At 36.1% G+C, this 20,921-nt stretch overlaps 1 protein-coding gene across 3 annotated transcripts in view; it reads left to right on the top strand.

Annotated features, from left to right (window-relative positions):
* The window catches only part of PIBF1 (progesterone immunomodulatory binding factor 1), a 122,112-nt gene that overhangs the window by 8,345 nt on the left and 92,846 nt on the right, over nt 1–20,921 (top strand). For all 3 annotated transcript variants that reach the window (XM_072032500.1, XM_072032501.1, XM_027472963.3), the window contains exons 5-9: nt 2,277–2,396; nt 10,884–11,017; nt 13,021–13,129; nt 17,166–17,347; nt 20,026–20,151. In XM_072032500.1, the coding sequence (XP_071888601.1) occupies nt 2,277–2,396; nt 10,884–11,017; nt 13,021–13,129; nt 17,166–17,347; nt 20,026–20,151 (671 nt within the window). The remainder of the gene's footprint in view (nt 1–2,276; nt 2,397–10,883; nt 11,018–13,020; nt 13,130–17,165; nt 17,348–20,025; nt 20,152–20,921) is intronic.

Genomic DNA, 20,921 nt, shown 5'->3' with positions numbered 1-20,921 from the left:
CACCAGTTTTCCGTAAAGTATTTTTTTAAGTGCTTTTATTGGTGACAATGAAGTTCTTTAAGAAAAATAATTTTAAAGTTTTATAATCAGTTTTGGGAGGGGCAGAGGAGAAAAGACTTGAAATTCAGTGCTCAGCTTCAGACACAATCAAATTCCAAAAGAATCCATACAGATGGAAGCTGCAGTTAAATTGTACATACTTACTGCATTGCATACACATTTCTAAAACATTTTTATGAGGGTGTAGTTGAAGCCTGTAGTAGGTCAGAAAGAAGGCACAAAGGTAACTTCACTGTTCAGTTTCACGTGAACCCATTAGAAGCAATGTGATTTCACAGATAAACATGCAAAAATACTCCTTAAATATTGTAGGACCAGAATACTGCATGAATGAAATAGTAATGAAACAAGTTGCATCAGGGGAGGTATAAGTTGTGCCAGGGGAGGTTTAGGTTGGATGTTAGGAAAAACTTCTTTACCAAAAGGGTTGTGAGGCATTGGAATGGGCTGCCCAGGGAAGTGGTTGAGTCACCATCCCTGGAGGTCTTTAAAAGACGTTTAGATGTAGAGCTTAGTGATATGGTTTAGCGGAGGACTGGTTAGTGTTAGGTCAGAGGTTGGACTCGATGATCTTGGAGGTATCTTCCAACCTAGGTGATGCTGTGATAAAGCAAGAGAATTAAGTTAGTTCACTTTAAATGAAAATACAATTTGTAGTAGAACTGTGGCATCTGACAGTTTAATTTGTCATTGGAAATATTTGGAATGTGAAGAAAGTTGTCATACCATATCTTGGGTTAAATTGAATTATAGTTTTAAAAATCTATCACTAAGGAGGAAAATTAAGGATGTAAGTAAACAGCCGTAACGAATTGAAAATCCCTTGGACACTTCTCATTATCTCCTGCTAATTACAGCGCAACGGAGGCCAGCCTTCCTGCATGGAAATGTTTGATTGTTCTTGAGCATTTACTTTAACTATGCTTTTTTACTTGCATTTCTTATTTGCATATGCAAAAAACAAAATGTTAACTTGGGGGGGCTCGGTAGTTTTTGCCTGAAAATGCCAAGTAATCTATTCATCCCCCCAAATAAACATTTTAAGGTAGGAAGTTAATCTAGAAGTTGTAGTGGGGGGGAGCACTGAGTACTGTCATAAAGGCTCATTCTTCTTTGAGTTTTCCTTTGTTTTTTTACTGTTAACTTTGTGTTTTTACCACTGACTTTTCTTGTGTCTGTTCTTGTTCAGTAGAAGTGTTCTGGAAAAGTTTTATAAATCTGACACTTTTTTTATTAGTGGTTATGCTTATGACAGGAGTTGGGTGGGATGGGATAAGGAAGGAGTATGTGTTAAACAGATTTTTTTTTAAAAAATCCTTTTATAAGGCTTTCCAGCGCCAATTGTGCAGGGGTACATTTGTTTTTATGTCAGAGTATTCCCTTTTCCGTCTCCAGCTGTGGGGTTTTGCCAGTGTTGGTGAGCTAGTTTAGGTAGCTGGTTGGGCTGTAAAGCAGCTTTTGTTACTATTTGGATGGTGCATGGGGGTGTTTTTTGGGGGCGAGGGTGCTGAGAATTAGCTGTGTTTGGTTTAGGCAGGATATTGTTCTACCGAAGCTGAAACCAGAGCCTTCCAGTTGTTTCCTTCAGGATTCATCTCACAAAACCCAAATGGACTGGTAGTGGAGTTTCATGATGCAGCTGAACCCACGGAGCACCACGTTCCTGCTGGAAGTGTGTGGGTGGTGGTGGTGGTATGCTGTGCTCACTTCTGTGCTTGCTCTTGTGTTTTTTCTTGGTACACAGGGAGCAGATTGAACGCACTGAACAGGCAGAAAACAAATCTAATCTCTCGCCTTGTCTTCATACCCTACAAAAAAACGTATATTGTCTCATGAGGGTTAGCAAATAGGCTTCGGAATTGGCACAAGTGGAGGGGGCAACCATATGCTCTTCTAGCAGCTGTATTTTTTATATTTTTTATTTTTTTTCACTTGGTCAGCCTGACTGGGAACTGCCTTCATTGAACAAAAATGTGTATCTTTACCTTTGTTTTTTATTTATTTATTTTTTTAAAGTACCGAGCACGAATTATTTCCTAGCTGTTTTTTTCAAAGGCTGAAGAAAGTCACTGTCTTTGATTTAACCCCCATCCCATGTTCGCGGTATGCACTATTTTGTGAATTATTGCCACAAAATATTCATACGATTTGTTTTGGAGTATGTTACACTGCAGTTGTGTCAGTCTAAATTTTGAATCTGTATTTTGTTCTTTTAGGTTCGATTCTACGAAGTAGTCCATTCCTTGAGAAATGAGCTAAGTGACCTACAGGCGAAAAAGCAGACCCTAACAGAAGAACTAAGTGGGTACAAATCCCAACTGAAGTGTGTGACGGAGGTCTGTGTACTTAATTATCTCAATTAAGAAACTGTGTGAATATACATACTTATGTGTGTCATAGAATCATAGGGACACACATCTCTCTACAGATATTGCTACTTATAAGCTTGTTCTCCAAATCATTATTTATGTATATGATACAAAGTTAGTTTGATATATGATAGTTTTAGATACTTTTATCATATAAAACTTAGTTTGGGGGATGGAGAGAGAGGAAAAGTGCTATTTATGTGTTTGTATAACAGCTAATTTTATGTTATAGCTACCCTGCAAGATCTACTTACAAGCTTCCTGCTGTTAAGGTAAGACATAGCTCATACCAGCTATGTCATACTGTTTGATGGTAAAATTCAAATAGCTGAAGCTGAGACAGCAGATTCATCCATGAGTAGTCAAAACCACAAATGATCAGCATATAGTTTTCAACATGGTGATTCTGTTAAAAAATTGTTTCACCTTTTGTTTTCACAATATATAAATGACTTTTTTTTTTACATTCTTCAGAGTTGCATCTTCTTTGTTATGTTCTAAAACTTCATACATTTTTATTTTCTAATTTATCATTCTACTAGACAGACAATTTTATTTTGGGTAAGATAAATATCTAAAGTAGAGAAAAGTTATTTAGACATATTTAGGTTTTGTTTTCAGACTAAAGAAGTTGAAACAATACAAGGAGAATGCAATTTTTTAAAGGTATTTATAAATACTAATAGCATCCTTCTACAGCTAGGATGTTGATTAGTTTTGTATTGTAGCTTATTTCTGCATAAATCTGGAGCTTCTACTACCCAGACTGTATTTATCTATATCATGGCTGACAGACTTAAATGCCACTGTCATTTCATTACTTCTGAAATTATTCTTCAGTTACCACATCTTTTCCTTTTTTATTTTTTTTTTAATTTTTTACTTTGAAATTTACTTATGGAATAATCAAGCGTAAAGAGATGGTAAATCATGCAGGGTAGTCCTGTGAAAATGGTATTTTCATTTTTCTTCTTGATTGAATTTGGCAAAAAAAAGTCAATAAAATTTGTGCATTTATATGCTTCAGCATTAGTTTGTGCTCATCTCTGATCATATTTGAGATCAGATTAATGATGCTGACTTTGATTTACAAGGGTACTTTCATTCATTGTACGTTCAATGTGCCCTGACTTAGTAAATTCTATAGGAGTATTTCATACTTGAGAGACTTAGCTGACATCCATGTTAATTTTGCTGCAGCAATTAAATGCAGTAGTAGATGATTAAAATTGTGCTAGAAAACACGATTGGCACAGACCTTTGGTACAGACCTTTCTTTAATGTGTACGTTTCTCTGTTGTGTTTTTTTTTTTGTTCTTGTTTTTAACCACACGATGGCACTATCCACCTTTCCCACTGATTTATTTTTCAAACATTAAAGTTTACTGTGATTTTCTTCTGATGCTGATGAGAAAGCACTAGACGTTACCTGTGTTAAATTGAGGTGTTTGTTTTTGCTTATACACCTTTGCTTATACATAAACATGCTTAAACTGGGAGATAATTAGTGAGATTATGTACCTCATTTATAAAAAAAAAAAGTCAGAAAAGATATCCAGATGCTGAAATGTCACAAGTTTTACAGCTACTAATAAAAATAAGTCTTTAGGACTCATTTCCTTTTCTCTGAAATCTCATTTCCTAGGTTTCAGATAAGATCAGTTAGTACGTTTGGATTAACTTGTAGGGTTGGGTTTAACGTAAAGTTTTCCCCCTGTCCATTATGTGTAGAGGTGACATGTTTTGGAAATTCAATGAATGTGGCCTGATAATGGTATTTTATGTACGGAGAGACATGAGTCTCAGTATTCTGCTTCTAGCAAGTTCAGATTTGACCCAACAATGAATATCACCGTAACAAGGTACCTCAGTTTCTTTCCTATAAGGCAAGAGGAGCATCAAAATGTGAGGGTACTTTAGAATCTCTAACATACTTAGTACACTAAAGCTAATATACATCAACATTTTTTGCAGCATATGAATAAATGGTTTCAATGTGTACTGTTGGAATTAACTTTGTCACTTGAACTCCTTTGATAAGGTCAGGCGTCACTACGAGGAAATATATCAACAGGAAATAAAGCATAGTTTCATTCAGTTTTATTTAATCTCTTGCACCCTTTTACTACTGTTGTGTAATAATCATTCTTTATTTCCAATTGCATGAAATACATGTACAGTTGCTGAAGTTCCTTGCCTATGATTAAAAAAATCTTTATGCTCTTTGAATGCTTCCTCTGGTTTCCTGTCCGATGTTTCTTACCACTTAAGTTTTCTCTGACGGTTGTATTTCTTTTCTCTATGCTACTCACAAACTGAAACCAGACACTTTGTTGAAAACTTCTTAAAGAAACTAGAAATGCAGATTCTTGAAATACAGTCATCACTGAAGTTGATCTTTTTTTTTCCCTGTAAGAATAAACCACTTTCTATAATGTATTTCTTTTATTTTTTTTTCAGTATTGCAAATGATTATGGCTTTTCCTAATTAGTTTCGCCTTCCTTTTTTCCCCTTTGTAGAAACATGGAAAGGAACTAAAATATGCGCATATCTCCAGTCTTTCTATAAACTAGAAATGGGGGGAAGAGGAGCTCACTAGCTTTTCTGGCTGTTCACGGAAACACTAGGTCTGCATAAGTTTTATATTTGTAGATATTTACTCAGAAATAAAGACATAAGAAATACGAGACAATTAGCAACAGACTCACAGGAAATCCATCTCGCCAGTACAGAGTTGAGGAGGTAGGGTTATCAGGGAGTATAGTGATACAACACCAAGTAATGGCTTAAACTAAAAGAGGGGCAATTGAGTAAAAAAAACATATCTTTTATATTTACTCTAAAAGGGTAGCAAGGCACTAGGACAGGTTGCCCAGAGAAGCTGTGGATGCCCCTTCCCTGGAGGTGTTCCAGACCAGGCTGGATGGGGCTTTGAGCAACCTGGTCTGGTGGGAGGTGTCCCTGCCTGTGGCAGGGGGGTTGGAACTAGGTGAGTTGCTTAGGAAGGAGCTTGTTTGGCAAAGCAGACATAGCCTTACACAAAAACGAGCACTGGGAAACTCAGTACAGTTGCCTGGTGTTATAGCCACTCAGCCAACTGAGCTTACAAGTCTACAGCTGCACTAGCAAGGAACCTTGCTTCTGTAAAACCTGAATTGTCATTGTAGCCTTGTAAAAGAACTAATTGTCCGAGACTTGACGAATCTGTATCTTCTTTCTCTATAGGCAATTTCATAAATTTATTTGTACTAGAAAAAAATTATTTCTGATTTCAGGCTACAAAAGGCATCTTTTAAGTATTTATCACTTGCCTTTGTGCCCTTCGGTATGTGAAAACATACTTTCCTTGTTCAAAAAGGACTGGAGGTCTGAAGTGTTTATCAGCCTCTGTTAACACTCATTTAATTCCCCATATGCAGAGCAGTAAGAGCAAGAAACTTACAACTTTGTTACACAGTTTTCTTGTTGATTGTCTGTCGCAGCTTTCAGTTAGCATTTAATCAAAGCCTGCTGAATCTAACACAGGCCCAGTAGGGTGGGGAGCTGCTTCTGAGGACTGGTAGGAAAATTTTGAAGGCTTTTTTTCTAGCACTGCAACATAATCTGATAAACATATCTGGTGTCAAAAGATCTTTGCCTCTATTTTCTGTTTTTTAAGTGATTGATACAAGTAGTTCAGCAGTACTACAGCTTCGTTGGTGGCTTTCTTTATGTAATCGTTGCATCTTGTGATTTAGATTGGCACAAGTGCCTTGGTTTCAGGTTCAGCAGCAACTGTCCTGGCGGGAGGTGGTGGAACTTGTGAAAGTGCTGTTCCTGTGTGTTAGTGCTGATGGATCTCTTATCAGGTGTATAGGACAGATTTCTTTCAGTTCTCCTTTTGCAGTGCTCAGTACTTCAAGTACGAATGAATGACGTTGGCATTGCCACCTTTGGAAGTACAGGTAGAAAAAGAAAGTCCAGGTATAGAGCTAGATTACCAGGAGCTTGCCAGAAACGAAACCAACTTCTGATGTGGGTGTTGCCAGGCTGAACAGCAGGGTACTATTTTCAGAGTCATTTGATTCCAGAGTGGTTAGAGCCTTTACTCAAACTGGTGTAATTTACTTCCCTCCCTCCCTCTCTCGCAAGACTGCGAGTCTGAGAAGGAAATTCTGCTTCTCTTTGTAGCTCTAGAAGATCAAGTATTGCTTTCTTCATCTTGGCTACAAGTTTCTTGGCAATGTTTTCCAGGAATTCAGCCCTGATACAATTTTATCAGGGCTTCCTTTCTGTAGCTATAACTTTTTCTGTAAAGTTGCCTTCAGGACTTGTAATCAAATTTATAGTTTGACAGTTATCTAAAAGTTTTGGGTAGCTGAAAGGCAAAGTTGGGCGTATGTAGGCTAAAGGTCTTTTCTAAGACCTTGTCTCTGAATTGGGATTAGTAGCTGTCAGGTTTTGCTAGACAGATCTTACAATTTTCTGTGTGATAATGTTTCCCAGCTGGAAGAAAAACATTTCTATGGCCTTCAAAGAACAAACTAAGCTATTGCATCCAAAGGGTCAGTTGGCACTAGATGTGTCTGGCTGAGTTGTAAAATCGAGGCTGCTATTGCCACTCCAGAAACACCATGTTCCCTAAGATTTCTGCTGAAGGTTTCACATCTGTAACTAGAGACTGCACACTAGAAGCCTTCCCCAAACACCAATGCTTTCTAGCGGTGCTTTGATTACTTTGCCTCTGCATTGTTCTCTGGAAGGGACAAATAAGGCTTCAGTTCTGGGTTAACTGTGTTTCTCCTTTCTTTCATTATCATTAACATTTATTTTGTACAGGAAGAAAGCTGCAAAGAAAGAATTTCTACCAATAACTGTTAGTTCAGGGCAGCAATTTAACATTTTCAAGCCTCAGGAAAACTCATGTATCTATTGAAATTCTCTTTCCTACCTAATGTTCTTCTACCTCTTGATAGAAAACTCTGGCTTGTGTAGATTGCTGGTTGTTGTTCAGAAGGACCAAATAGCTTAATTCCGGTGTCTAATGCAATGATCCAAAGGACTTTTTTCATCTGAGAACATCTAAGTGAAGAGTAGATTCTCATCAACTCAGATCCAAAGAAAAAGAGCTTGTTATTTTCCGCCAGTTTCTTTTGCAGAAAAGGCCATCCTTACCTTTCTTGCAGAACTTTACTGTTTTGAAAGTAGATAAATGTTTTCATTTATCATTTTTAATGGCAGGTAGTGTCCTATCTACAGTCCTTGGCAGATTACCAATTTCATACCAACATACTAGAACAGAAGTTTTATTCATCCAGTTATGCATAACATTTTCCTGTTGTTTGGACAGTTGTATTCAAATAAATACTGTATTGACCAATAAACAAATTGAAACAAAATGCCATTTTTACTAAGTATCAGCAGCTCATTCAAATAGTGAAGGAGTTTACACATCACAATGATATAGTAGCTTTACATTTGCAGAGGTTTTTAGGTACTTTAGAATATGAATAGAAAGTGATAGCTCATGTGAGTTATCCTTCAAAGATGAAGTTCTTTGAAATACGCTTTTTAAAAGCAGGATCACTTTCTTTCACAGGCTTATCTGTCAATAGTGTGAAGTCATACAACTTTTACTTGATTGGCTGATAAATCTTTTCGTGCATTTCTGTTGTTTATCTTCTCATCCCCACAGGCCTTTCAAAAGATCAGTAAATCCCTAGCATGTAATATGTCTCACTGAATTTGTTCAAAAAGTATGTCATCCACGTTTTGTACTTGGAATTTAGGTACGTGTTTGTTTCAGTGACTACCCTAAGTTGCTCTTCATTCCAGATGGAGGATAAAAGCAAAGCTTAATATCATAAAACTGAGGTCTGTCATTATATCTTTAGTTTCTGTATCTGCTTTGGGTTTAAAATGGTGCAGATTATGTAAGATTAGAATCTCTTGCTTGAAACAGCTTCCTATCAACAGTATTTGTAAAGAAAATTGAAATACTTTTTGGTAGGGACTACTTCTCATGCTCTCTAGAAACCATCTGCTCTGGTTAAACGCTGGGTCTGTTGGACATTTCTATTAATTTCTTTAGGCAATGTATACCTACCCATCTCATATAGCAGAGGTTCATTTGTTTTAACCACCTCATTTGTCTGAGTTGCTACTGTGTGCAGTAGTAAAAGTTAGTAAGAATCTGAAGAAAAGCCATGCGTTGTTGGTAAGATCACCGTAATCATGTTCCATTGCAAGTAAGTAATGTTTATCCTTTACATTTTGTTAAGATTTGTCAGCTTATTTAAACAAGTTATTTTTATTTATTGGTGTTATTTCCAGTTCAGGTCCTTGAAAGTATCTTGATCCATTTAAAAGCCCCCTTTCTGCTTCAGCAGGACATGTTCATCAGGACGTCCAAGCTATCTTTTGGAGATAAATTGAAAGATAAAGATGCTCCAGTGCAGAGATCTTAAAATCAGTTCAGGGTACACGAATGTTATAAACCAAATTAACCTCATCGCATTCAAAGCAGAGCTTATTCTTCCTAAGCACAGGCAGCTTGATTGCTTGTATTTAAGATGTATTGCTATAGAAGTCCAGAAGTCTGTTTATCTGCTACCTGGAGTTATGCATACTGTAGGCTTTTCTCTGTGTTAGTCTATATAGCCTGAATGTTTGACTTGCCTTGTTGCTGCTTTTTCCTGTGATTAAAATGCTCCTTTCACACCTAAAAGATCACGTAATGGGATCTTATGATTTATGCAGTAGAATTAGTATTTTTTCAAGAATTACTCTAAATCTTGAAAAACAATAAGACCAAAAAAAAAAAAAAAACACCTATGTTTAATTACGTGTTTAAGTGTTTGATAGTTGAAATATGTCTTGGTATCACTTTTCAAAAGTAGACTTTAATGTCCCCATATTGCCTGAGATATCTTGTAGCTTGACATTATCATGACATTAACAACTGATTTGTTGAGTAAAATTCAAATCCTATTTTAAGTCTCAGGTGTTAGAAGGTGCAAATTTTGCAGATATTTAACTTCTAATTGGTGCTTTAGAGATGTTCATGACAGATTTGTCTGGAGATGTGCTTGGAAACACATCTGTAGTTCACCAATTTTAATTTTATACTTCTGGTAATTGTCTTCTAGGTGCTAAATCTGTAAGACTGTAGGAGTTTTAATAGCCCACTCTGTGAGTGGTGTATAAATTCCAGCATGATATTAGGAACGGAACGGCACAGGATATCTACAAAGGAATTGTATCAAAACTTAACCTTTCAGTCTGCACTTAACTTTCAAGTGCCCTTACCACCGTATCCTATTGCAAGATGAGTCATGTTTGCGCTTGTACTTGCACCTGTATGTTCCATATTTGAAACTCTATTTAAGTGGTAGACAACAACTTAAAAAAATAATCTGACAGAGGCTTTACTGTTATTATAATGCTATCTTTAGAAATTATGGCATATTAATTACTTATAGACACTCTTCTATAGTCCTGGCTTGCTTAATGTATATCATTAATTAGGATAAACCTAAAAATAAGCAACATATATCAGTACATTAGGATGGATAACAATTGTGTTTATAGATTACATATTCTTACTGATTTTCTTCCAGAATTTTCAGAAAAACTTTTTAAAGCTGTGATTTTGTGTAAAATTGTGATCTATGTGATTTTATAGCAAGTAAAAGTTGCGAATTTGTGAAGTATATGTGTCAACAACATACCTACAGTAAGATTAGTAGGTCAGTTGTGCATTTCTGTAATGTCTAACAAGCATTTAGGTGTTTTTTCCAAAAGACATTCTGTTCGGGTTTCTTTATGGTGCCTCTGAGTTTGGTAAAGAGCATTCTTTGTACATTTCCATCCCTATCCTTGAATATTATCCTTGTGTTTGCTTCTCCTAGGAAGCCATATCTAGGATTCACCCACTCCATATGTCCTGCTGTCTATATAGCCTGTTGTTGTGAACTTCTATTGCCTATTAAGAGCTAGCTAAAGACTTTTATATGCCTGTCTAAAACATAGCTTGTAATTTACTTTTGAAAAATTAAGTACTTACTGCAGTTTTTGACTGCAAAATTAATTTACAGTGGAGTAACGATTGATTCTATAGTCACGTCTTAAGGCTGAAATTTTGACAGAAGTTCCCAAAGCTTCTGAATGACCAACCGTCATAAGCAGACTGGTTTTGAAAATGTCGTATAGGTGGTGTGACTTGTGTCCTGTTACAGCCAGTGTCCTAGAAATGTGTAGGATATATATGTATGAGGAAAAAAAATAGGTATATTAATCAACAATTAAAATAAGATAAAATAAGTTTGACAAACCATATAGCTGGTTACTTTGTGGTGTGTACGAGACTGACAAATGAAAATACTACTGCTTGAATATATACAACGTTTGGACTGTGATTGTTTTAAGAAAATCTAAGTATAGCTGTGGTCACTTTAAAATGTCTTGCATTCTAGAGCTATGAAGATGAGCGGAGGAGTCGGTCAGAACTTGAGGTTAGATGCCAACGTTTAACACTGGAACTGGCTGATACCAAGCAGATGATTCAACAAGGTGATTACAGACAAGAGAATTATGATAAAGTAAAATGGTAGGTATCTCTAAACTTCATGTTCTACTAATACACAAATATTAATAGATTAAAAGCTTTTTAGTTTAGTCAATCAAGGTTCAAGTTTCATTTCATGATTTTTGGCTCATGTGTGCCACTTATTTTACCTTACCTGTCCACTAATAACTCAGCTATGTTGCATGGAACATAGCAGTCATGAAATGAAAAACACGTTAAAATCTGGCGCATCAAATTATCTTCCTAAAATTTATTCAACAGTTTCCTGTGTTTTCAGAAGAGCCTACCTGTTGCATTGCAACTATAGAAATGGGAGCTGTCGCTTACAAACGTCTTAGGAAAAATACTATTTTTAGAGCTTAAAAGCTGTGATCTAACAAAATGGCCAGGGCTCTACTGCGGGGCACCCACACAGTGAATTAAGAGAGTAGGACCCTTGGAATTAATGTTTAACAATTTAAACATTAACATGTTTAACAACCATAAATCTGAAAGGGCAGTTATGAGAACTGAGATTTGAAGATTCTCTTCATCAGAGAATCGTAAGAATACCTTTGTGGAACTACAGAAAGTTCAAGCGTCTCCATTTTTAAAATGCAAATTTTAGGGTTCTTGCCTATGGTTTGAGTGCCCATCTCAAAGGCAAAATACTGAAAATGGACTTTTTATAAATACACTCAGACACATACTTCACAGTCTGTCTCCCCAGCGGCTTTTTCAGTTTGCTTCCGAGTACATGAAATCTGGCCTTTGGCAGATTTTTTGGGAAATGGATTCAAAAATGAGGTTTATGAATAGAAAACACCCTGTCAGTTCCTTGTTGTTCATACTGCATAATCTCAGGTACAGTTATTGACACAAATGACTGTGCCACTAACTCATTTGAAAGAGGGTCTGTCTTCTGGATAACTGTTCACAGCCATATATACTAAAACAACCTTGGAATCTACCTGGAAGCCTGTTGCAAATAGGATGGATTGATGCTATGGTTTGCTTCCCATGTGCAACTGCATCTTATTAAGTGGATTGTAATAACTTTCTTGTGAATGGCCCCTGTGTTTAACAGTGTACATTTAAAATAGTCTTGAGTTGAAAAAGGCATGAATGAACGTGCCAAAACTATATTTGAGAGAGTAGGTTGTATTCATCTAGGTAGGCACAGACGAAGAGGAGGGGAAGGAGCACTATTGGCATGCCTGCATCAGGATATTTGGGAGCATTGCGGGAGTTAATCACTTCCAGGCTCATTTCTGCCTTTAAAAATGTTGTGTTAAATCTTCTGGTTCTGGTGTAATGCAAGTTATCACAGTTCTAAAGCTATGCTTATGCTTAATATAAAAGTGGTCAGCTTTTTTTTCCAAACTGCAGGCTCACTGGCTCATTCATTCCACTGTTCTGACAGGGTCAGATACAGTGGTGACAGAGTTGCTTCTTTGTGCATATGGGAAGCACTGTTATTCAGGACACCAAGGTAATTTTTGCAGATGTGTGATGTATACTTTAAATATGAGAAGAGTAGAGTTACTTCCTCTGGCATCAAGGGACTGTATATAGGGGAGAGCAGAAATTGAGAACAACTGTGCTTCGTTTTCTGTGTGATTAGGAATATGGGAATGAAGTCACTTCAGTTTTTATCCAACTTAAATATCTGCAAAAGATTCAGGAGATTATCATGGGAAATAGCACCAAAATCTTGACAAAACTGGAAGGCTAGATGAGGGTACCTACATTTCTCCTCTTAGCAATGAAATGTACAGCCCAAAGTTACACTAAAGAAGAATAATCAGAAGAGGATGAAATAATTTAGGATAGGGATTCAGAATTAGTATACTGTAATTTAGAATCATTGTTTAAATACTTAAATGAAGAAAACTCTTCCCTATAATAAGACACTAGCTGCCCTGTGAGTGACTTGATGGTAGAATTCAGTGTCATGAACTGAAAGAAGGCTGAGAAATAACTAAAGCATAGGACTCCTGTTCATTACATTTTACGTGTCTAATAATTTCACTTTATTTTAACAGTGAACGTGATGCATTTGAACATGAATTGTCAGAACTCAGAAGAAAATATGAAATATTAGAGATGTCACATAAAGCACAAGCTAAAGAAAGAAATGATTTATCGAAAGAGGTAAACTTTAAATTTCATATTTGGGTAATTGTCTTTCTTCAACTTGGGTGTTTGATTCTCTGTCTAGTCAAGTCTGTAAGCACCTGTAGGACTATGGAATAATTTGTATTAAGATGACCCTTGGGATGCCAGCTGGTCCAGTCCCTCCATGCAGAGTAGAGCCACTTTATATCAGGTTGTTTACAGCTTTGTCAAGTTTTTAATGTCTTTGAGGGTAGACATTCTGTGTCCTTTCAGGACAACCTGTTCCATTGTTTGTCTGTCCTCTTTGTGAAAAAGTCTTTGTAAAACCTGGTCAGAGGTGTTGCAGCTTGTTGCTTTTACCTATTGTCCTGTCACTATGCACTTCCGAGAGTCTGGCCCTGTTTCTGTGTTCCAATTATATAGGTGAAGATAACAATAAGATTTTCCCTGTCCAGATTTGTCTTCTGGCAGCTAGGGAAGGAGGAAGGGGAAAACAAACAAACAAAAAAAACTTGTTCTCTGAGCCCCTTAATGTGTTGTAGCTTATGACCATCTTGGTAGAATTCTGGCCTTGGTACGGTATGCTAATGTCCATCTTTATGGGGAGCTTTGGTACAAAAACCTGGTAGGTACACGGCTTTCTTTGCTGTCAGGATGCAATTGTGGCTTATGTTCAATTTGTTCAACCTCTTACTTACCTATGCAAGCCATATCTTGCTGGCAAAATGTTTATTATGGAAGGCATCTGAAAGCTATGCAAAAGTCCAAGTAAATGACATTGACAGCTGTTTGTCCATCTGGGGAGCCAGCCCCGTCAGGTTTGCCAGATCTTGGTAAATCCATGTTAGATGTTTCTAGTCTCTTGTTCCTCCATGCTTGTGGACATGTCTTCCAGGAAGATTTGCTTTGTAATCTTTGAAGGGAGTGAGTTTAGACTAGACCAACCCATAGTTCCCTAGGTCCTCACCTTGAATATGGATTCTAGCTGTCAGAAGGCTCTCTTACTTGCTATGGTCTTCCAAGCAGGAGAGCACCCTCACAGCAATATCAGCCAGCTCCCTCAACATGGCTCATATGCTGTGTGTTTTTCCCTGGATGTGTGTACACACCATGTTCCTAGCTCTCTAGCTCAGTCTTCCTTTGTATCAATTGTCGTCCAAAGGCTGAATGCTGTGAGTATGCCCTCTCTATCAAAAGGTGCAGAACCAGTTATAATTTACTTTAAGTCTTTTTGACCACTAGTGATGATCAGGCAGAGCTACCGTATCACTTGTTTTGTCGCATGTGTGGAATACATAGTTTTCTCTTCTTTGTGACTCTTAGGTAACTGAAACATTACTGACGTTTCCTTCACTTTGCAGAAGTTAGGGCTGTGTCAGGAATAAAAACACTGGTGTTCTGGACCTCTTCTTTCCATTGACGAGAAGAATTCCAGTGCTGCTTGCCTTTTGGGCAGGGCTGTCCGCTAGGCTGGTAGACTTCTTTTTTTCGACGTGTCTCCATTAGTCTTTGAAAGTGTTTCTGTTGGGAAGATGAATAAATGCCTTGTCAGATACAGATTCTCACCTTTCTTAGGGTTCTAGTGAGTTCTGATTCCCGTTAGGTCAGTCACTTCACACAAGTCTCAAACATTACCATTTGGTAGCACTAGTATTTCACAAAAAAAAATTCCTTCCAAGAGCCAGAGGCCTGATAGGTCGAGAGGAACATTCATTTGTTGCTTCTCATTTTCATTAGTTTATTCATCCAAGAGTCACAGTGGTTCAGTGATGGCACCCTGTTGAGCACGTATGATAACTTTTGGGTCAAGGAACTCAGAAACACATATGGAGAGTGTTTCCAAATCCACTGGCTTATCTATAGGATTTGGTTGCTTATACCAGTACAAGCTTTCATTGCTTAGTATCCATTATCACTATTTCTGCATCTAGATTGTTTATAGGGAGGATTTGTTCACTGAACCTCAAGGATTAGTTTTTTACCTTAAGTTAGCTAGTTAGGAGTGAATCATCCAGAACTTTAAAAATCACTAAAGGGTTTTTCTCTGAGGTAGGTGTAACATTACAACAGCTTTCCAGGAGGGAAAAAGGTGATGTTTTGTTTTTGCTTTACTGAATCTCAAGAAAGAAACTTCATCAGTTTCTAATTACCATTGTCTAATTTTCAGGTGATTTGTAGCTCAATGCAACTTCAGTGCAAAACTAAGGCTACTTTTTAAGCTGGTTTTATGTACAGAAATCTTACCGGGAAACACCAAAAGGAACAGGGAAAAATTGATTAGCTATTCTGAATAAATCTTGTGAATTTTATTAATTTATTTTAATGTGATACGTAAGAGACACTGCATGAGAAGGTTACTCTTGAGTTCTGTACTTGTCTGGGCAAGAATCAAGTGGAGGATCTCTGTCTGCTGACAGTGACAGTGCAGTGAGACCAATTACTTCCTAGAGAATTCAAGGGAGGTTGTGTTCCATAGGGTTTCTGAACAGTGTTACACATTAAGTGGTGACTATAGCTACCACTTAAGAGAGTATTCTTCTGCCTAATTTTGCAGGTAGCCATAGAGATCTTCTGAAAAAAAAAAAAAGAGAAACAATTTGATGTTTTGTTAGAAATTATTTTCTCTTTCATAGCAATCTGAAGGTTTTGTTAATCTGTTTCTTCATCAATGTTTTTAGCATTGTTAAGGGGATATCAAAATGCAGGTTTGTTCTCATCCTGCAACAATGGCCAAGAAAGTATTGTCATGTACATGGAGATGTATGAAGGCATCAAGGGCTGAGGTGTAGCAGCAATAATGTTTTTTTATTAATTTTATACTAAGTAAATCTTAAAAGGAATAAAAATAGTACCACTTTAAACTAAAATACCACTTCAGGCGTAAGTGTTTACACAGTGTATATTCTAGGGGAGGGAGGAGTTGGAGGGCTATGAACTTCTAGATTTTTCTTCAAGTAGTAAAGTCTGTCATCACTGTAGATTGTACATATAACCTGTTACTTTGAGAGAGCGGACAGTCTTGTGTTTTTTTTTCCCCTTAAAGTATAGGATAGGCATTTACACCTTATCCTCAATCAATGGTGTTCATGTTCAGCAAGTGGTCAAATAGAACTGTGCCTGAAGAGCTTTTTTCCCTATGACTTTTCAGCTGCTAAACTACCTTTTTCTTGTGGGTGACTCAAATATCTCCTTTAAGTAACCTTTTTGTGCTTTTATGACTCAGGAGGCATGAATTCTCTTTAAAATGTGTACAGGATGTTTACATGTCTTTGGGGATGTGTTTCTCATAACTTATTAATTTATTATTCTTTTAACTTGACGTGTGACATCCTTGGGAGCTTAAACTGCAAAATTATTGAAGTTGATAAAAGTGCCTTTTGCTATTGTATTTGTAATCGGACCACTCAGCACCAGGGACATTATGCTCTGTGGTTGTCCTCTGACAACGTTAATATCAAATAGATGTGGAGACCAGTTACGGCTATCTGTAGCAATGCTGTGCTAAACAAAGGTGAAAAAAATTGATGCATAGCCATCCTTGCCCTTGGTCCTGGCCTGGAACATTATTTTGTCTGTGACTATCATAGTTCAGCCCCAGAACTATCAGTTTTGCCTTTTCTTTATTGAGCAGCAATCAGTCTGTTGCCTTTAAACCCTTCACTTCTATTTCTTAAAGTATTGTAGCCAGTATGATGATGGGTTTATACCAACAAACATATTTAGTATGTATCATTTCTGATTTAGTACTATCAGTATTATTTAGTGCAATTACTATTCAATAGCTAACTGTTAAAGATACACAGGAATATTAAGGGGCTCTTTATACCTTTTCAGGTGCCAACTACCAAAAATAAATAATGAAAATTTCATAAAAAATTGAAATTTTACTAAAGTCTTTTTTTGAGTGTAGAGCTTCACCAACTTAAACATGATTATATATATATATTTTTTTTTTTTTTTCCAGTTTCAGTGTTTCATAGAATAGGGTCAAAAGGGAAAAATCTGTATGTGTGTGTTGGTTAAATATTTATCTAGAAGTTCATGTTAGTGTTCTTTTTAATGCCTTTTATAGCTGACAACCATACAACAATCCCTAAACCTGTTGCAAAAAGATAAAGATTATCTTAATCGCCAGAACATGGAGCTTAGTGTTCGCTGTGCACATGAGGAAGATCGTCTTGAAAGACTTCAGGTTCAGTTAGAGGATGCCAAAAAAGCTAGGGAAGAAATGTATGAAAAATATGTTGCGTCCAGGTAAGTTAGTATGTCTTAACTTCTGTCAAGTAGTCATTATTTAACTTTTACCTTGTTTCTTGCACAAATCCTGTTTTAAAATACTTAGCTTCCAGAAAACTAGCCTATTTTTGTGTAACTAGAAATAGAATGCTGCTCATGCTTTTAATGTGTATATATATGTGAGGAAAATTTTCTTAAAACTTTGATATAAGACTACAGCAGTGAAGGTTTCAGTACTGAAAGCTTACAGCAACAATGCTCTTTAGTAAGGTAACTGTAATTAATTGCAAAAAAAAAAAAGAGAAATTATTCTAAGTGCATGTTTCACCTCTTTCATTGACAAATGACCTTTATTAAAAAACAGGAATGTTTGAAAAGATAATCTAAACCATTTTTACAGAATAAAATATATTTAATTTTCACAAATGTTTAAAATAGGACATAGTTTGTTTCGTATCAGCTCTCAGTCTTTCATATCTCAGGTCTGAATACAGATATTCTAACGTTAGCCTAGAGGAACAAATTGACCATTGTATGCTAGTCATTCATTACATGTATGTGGTAAATAGTGTCCAATTTTTATGCTATTTGAATTGATATTGGCATATGTAGTATTTCCTATTTGACATCCTGTACATTATTAACTGATATGTCATGCTACAAATATAGTACTATACTATAAAACTTTAGACCACATTTAGATTTTTCTTATTCAAATTTCAAGGTTATCCAGTTCATGGATCATCTCCATTTCTCTACATCTAGATAACAAAAATACTATTTCAAAATTTACCCCAAATATTTTCAAAATTTACCCCAAAATTATATCAGGTATTTGCCTATATGTAATTCATTAATGAACATACAGCCCTTTTTTGGTTAGCAAGGTCCTTAGCAAAACAGCTGTGGGTTGGATGAATCTCCTCTTGAGCTTCGAGTATGAAGCCGGTTCAGCTTTCCTTCCTTCTATTTGAATCAGCAAGATGCAAACAGCATCTATAAATCTTGTGTCCTTTCATAACTAAGATGAAGTGTCCTAAATACGACTCTCCTATAACACAACTAAAAGACAAATTGTAATCTAAATGGAAATATAAGAGCACTCTACTGAAATTACCAGCTATGGGGTTCCAGTTTGTATTGCTTATCAGAAGTCTATCTAAGTATTACTCCTTTCCCTACAGTTGCTTCAGCAGCAGCTCAGTGTTCATTAAAAGGTGCTTGGCAGGTCTGTCAAGCTGCTTACTTAGAAAATTTCCTTTAAACAAGTGGTATCACTTGTTTATTTTAGTTAAAATAAAAATAAGTGTCACTTTTAACTGTCTTCTGGTGACATCACTGGGGGTGTTCAGGGCTCTTCCAGATTCTTCTAAAATTTTCAGTGAACCTTCCTGACTTTTAACAGTCTTGCTACTGGAGGGAAGTATAATTTCTGCAACTGTAGAAATGATGAGTAGTTATGGTAATAGCAAGTGGTAACAATAATAAGTTGTTGCCATCTGAATACAAAGAAGATGATAATGCTAGTTGATTCTGTAAGAGTTGTGTCCTGATCTTCAGCATTTGTTTCCTTTCTGTTCTTTTCATAATGGGAAAAAAAAATTCTAATGTGCATTTCAGTGCAGTGTGTTTTTTGGGTCATTAACTTCTGTATTGTATCAAAGATCTTCACAAAATACCTTGCTATAGAGTGGTGCGCTTGAGTAAGGAAGGGAGAAATATTTACTCCGAAGAGCCACCTCAAATTCAGTGTCTTAATTTAAAGAAAAAAAAAAAGCATGAAAACCTGAACAGCATACGTTCTGTAATATGTAAATAGTTTTATGCGTTTGCTCAATTCAGAGGAAGTTTTTGGCCAGTTCAGGTGCTGATTTCTAAAAAGTACAAGGTATTCCACAACTGGAAATCCAAAGGAATCGAAAACCTTTTATGGCTGTAAATGCATATTTCTTCATATACGTGCTTTTATTTCCAGACCTATAATGGCTACCAGTGGCTTCATTGTGGATTGATTATTCTTGAACAGTAGCTAAGTGTCAGTATTACTCTGAAATGAGACGATTTATCCTGGAATCTTCTGATATTTGCTACTTAAAAATACATATTTATTTTAGTTAATTTATTTGTAATATTGACAGGATAAATAAGTAAATCTCTTCTTTTTATTTTGCAAATTTCAACAGCACGTAGTCTTCAGTGTTTCTTACAATGTTTTACCCCTAGGATGAGGTGTAAATAGCACACAACAAAATATTGCAGTATGGCAGTATTGTAGTTAAGTTTACTGACCCTTACCCTTATGAAGAAGCTAGAAAATGTTGGGAAGTAAGTAACTAAAAATCCTTTTAAGTGGTTAATTAATATAAACACTCATGTAGAGGGTGACAAAGGATTTCTACATTAGAAACTTTACATACTGTAAAGTTTGTAGAAAGCTCTTGTTACTGGTAAAATTTTCAGTAAATTTGCAAAGCGACAGGCTAGTATGTCATCTAAGCAAAGTTGCAGGAAAATGAATAATAATCAAAATAAACTGTGAAATGTACTGCTGCAACTGAAGCTTTGATATTTTGGCCATGCAATTCATTTTAAATTCCCATGTTGATGATCCTTATGGGTCCCTTCCGACTTGGGATATTCTATGATTCTATGTCATTTGTTTGTGTTTTTTTTGTGTTTTTTTTTTTTTTTCATAGGGACCACTATAAAACAGAATATGAAAAGAGACTTCATGAGGAGTTGGAACAATTAAGACTGAAAACAAATCAAGAAATAGAACAACTTCGAAGCACTTCAAAAGAGATGTATGAACGTGAAAACAGGTAGATAAAATGTGGCAATAAGCTAATTAAAACAAACTTGCAAGCACTGTTTTGTGCTGGAGCACAATATTAGTTGACTGGCTTAATGAGAGATTAATAAGATGTGAGAAATTAAGTTCAATTATAAAATTAATGAAAATCCTGTAAAAGCTAAGAAGAAACAAATTTGTACAGTAAAGATAAGTGTTAAATTTATTATGAAATGACTGACATTAACAGTGTTAGTGAAAAGAAATATTAGAAGTCATCTTGTAGATAAACTTCAGTGGTTTTAAGTTTCTTCAGATGTACAGTGTTAGTTAATTCATACAAAATGTGTTGATTTACGTGCCATGCTGTATGGACAGTCTTGAAAATGTGCCAGGAAACTAGAAAGGAAGGTACTGATGCAAAAAGCAGAGCAGGAAAAATAAAGAGAAAAACCAGTAAGACTGATACACTTCTAAAATTGATCTGTTTGAGACTTAGAGAATTATCATTCACAAAAGCATTCATTTCTTGTAAATTATAAAATCATCTTTTGAAGGAGATCCTAGTGCTGCAAAGACCTCTGGACTGAATTCTGTATTTTGTGTTGTCTTGTTAAATTCCACGGAATTATGTGCGGTGTTAGGCATTTATGTAAGTCTTTAGGGTTCCCTATAGGGACTTGGACTTTTGGTGCTATATTTATTTTTGAGCTTGTTTTTTTGCCACTTGTACCCCTTTAAAATGGGAGGAGCACTTAACAATTCACTATAAACTCATTGTGTCTTGTGTGGAAAAGAAAA

This window comes from Anas platyrhynchos, chromosome 1, assembly GCF_047663525.1.
Source record: "Anas platyrhynchos isolate ZD024472 breed Pekin duck chromosome 1, IASCAAS_PekinDuck_T2T, whole genome shotgun sequence".
Taxonomy (NCBI): Eukaryota; Metazoa; Chordata; class Aves; order Anseriformes; family Anatidae; genus Anas; species Anas platyrhynchos.
The sequence above is the reverse complement of the archived record's forward strand: the minus strand, read 5'-3'. Positions and strand labels throughout refer to the sequence as shown.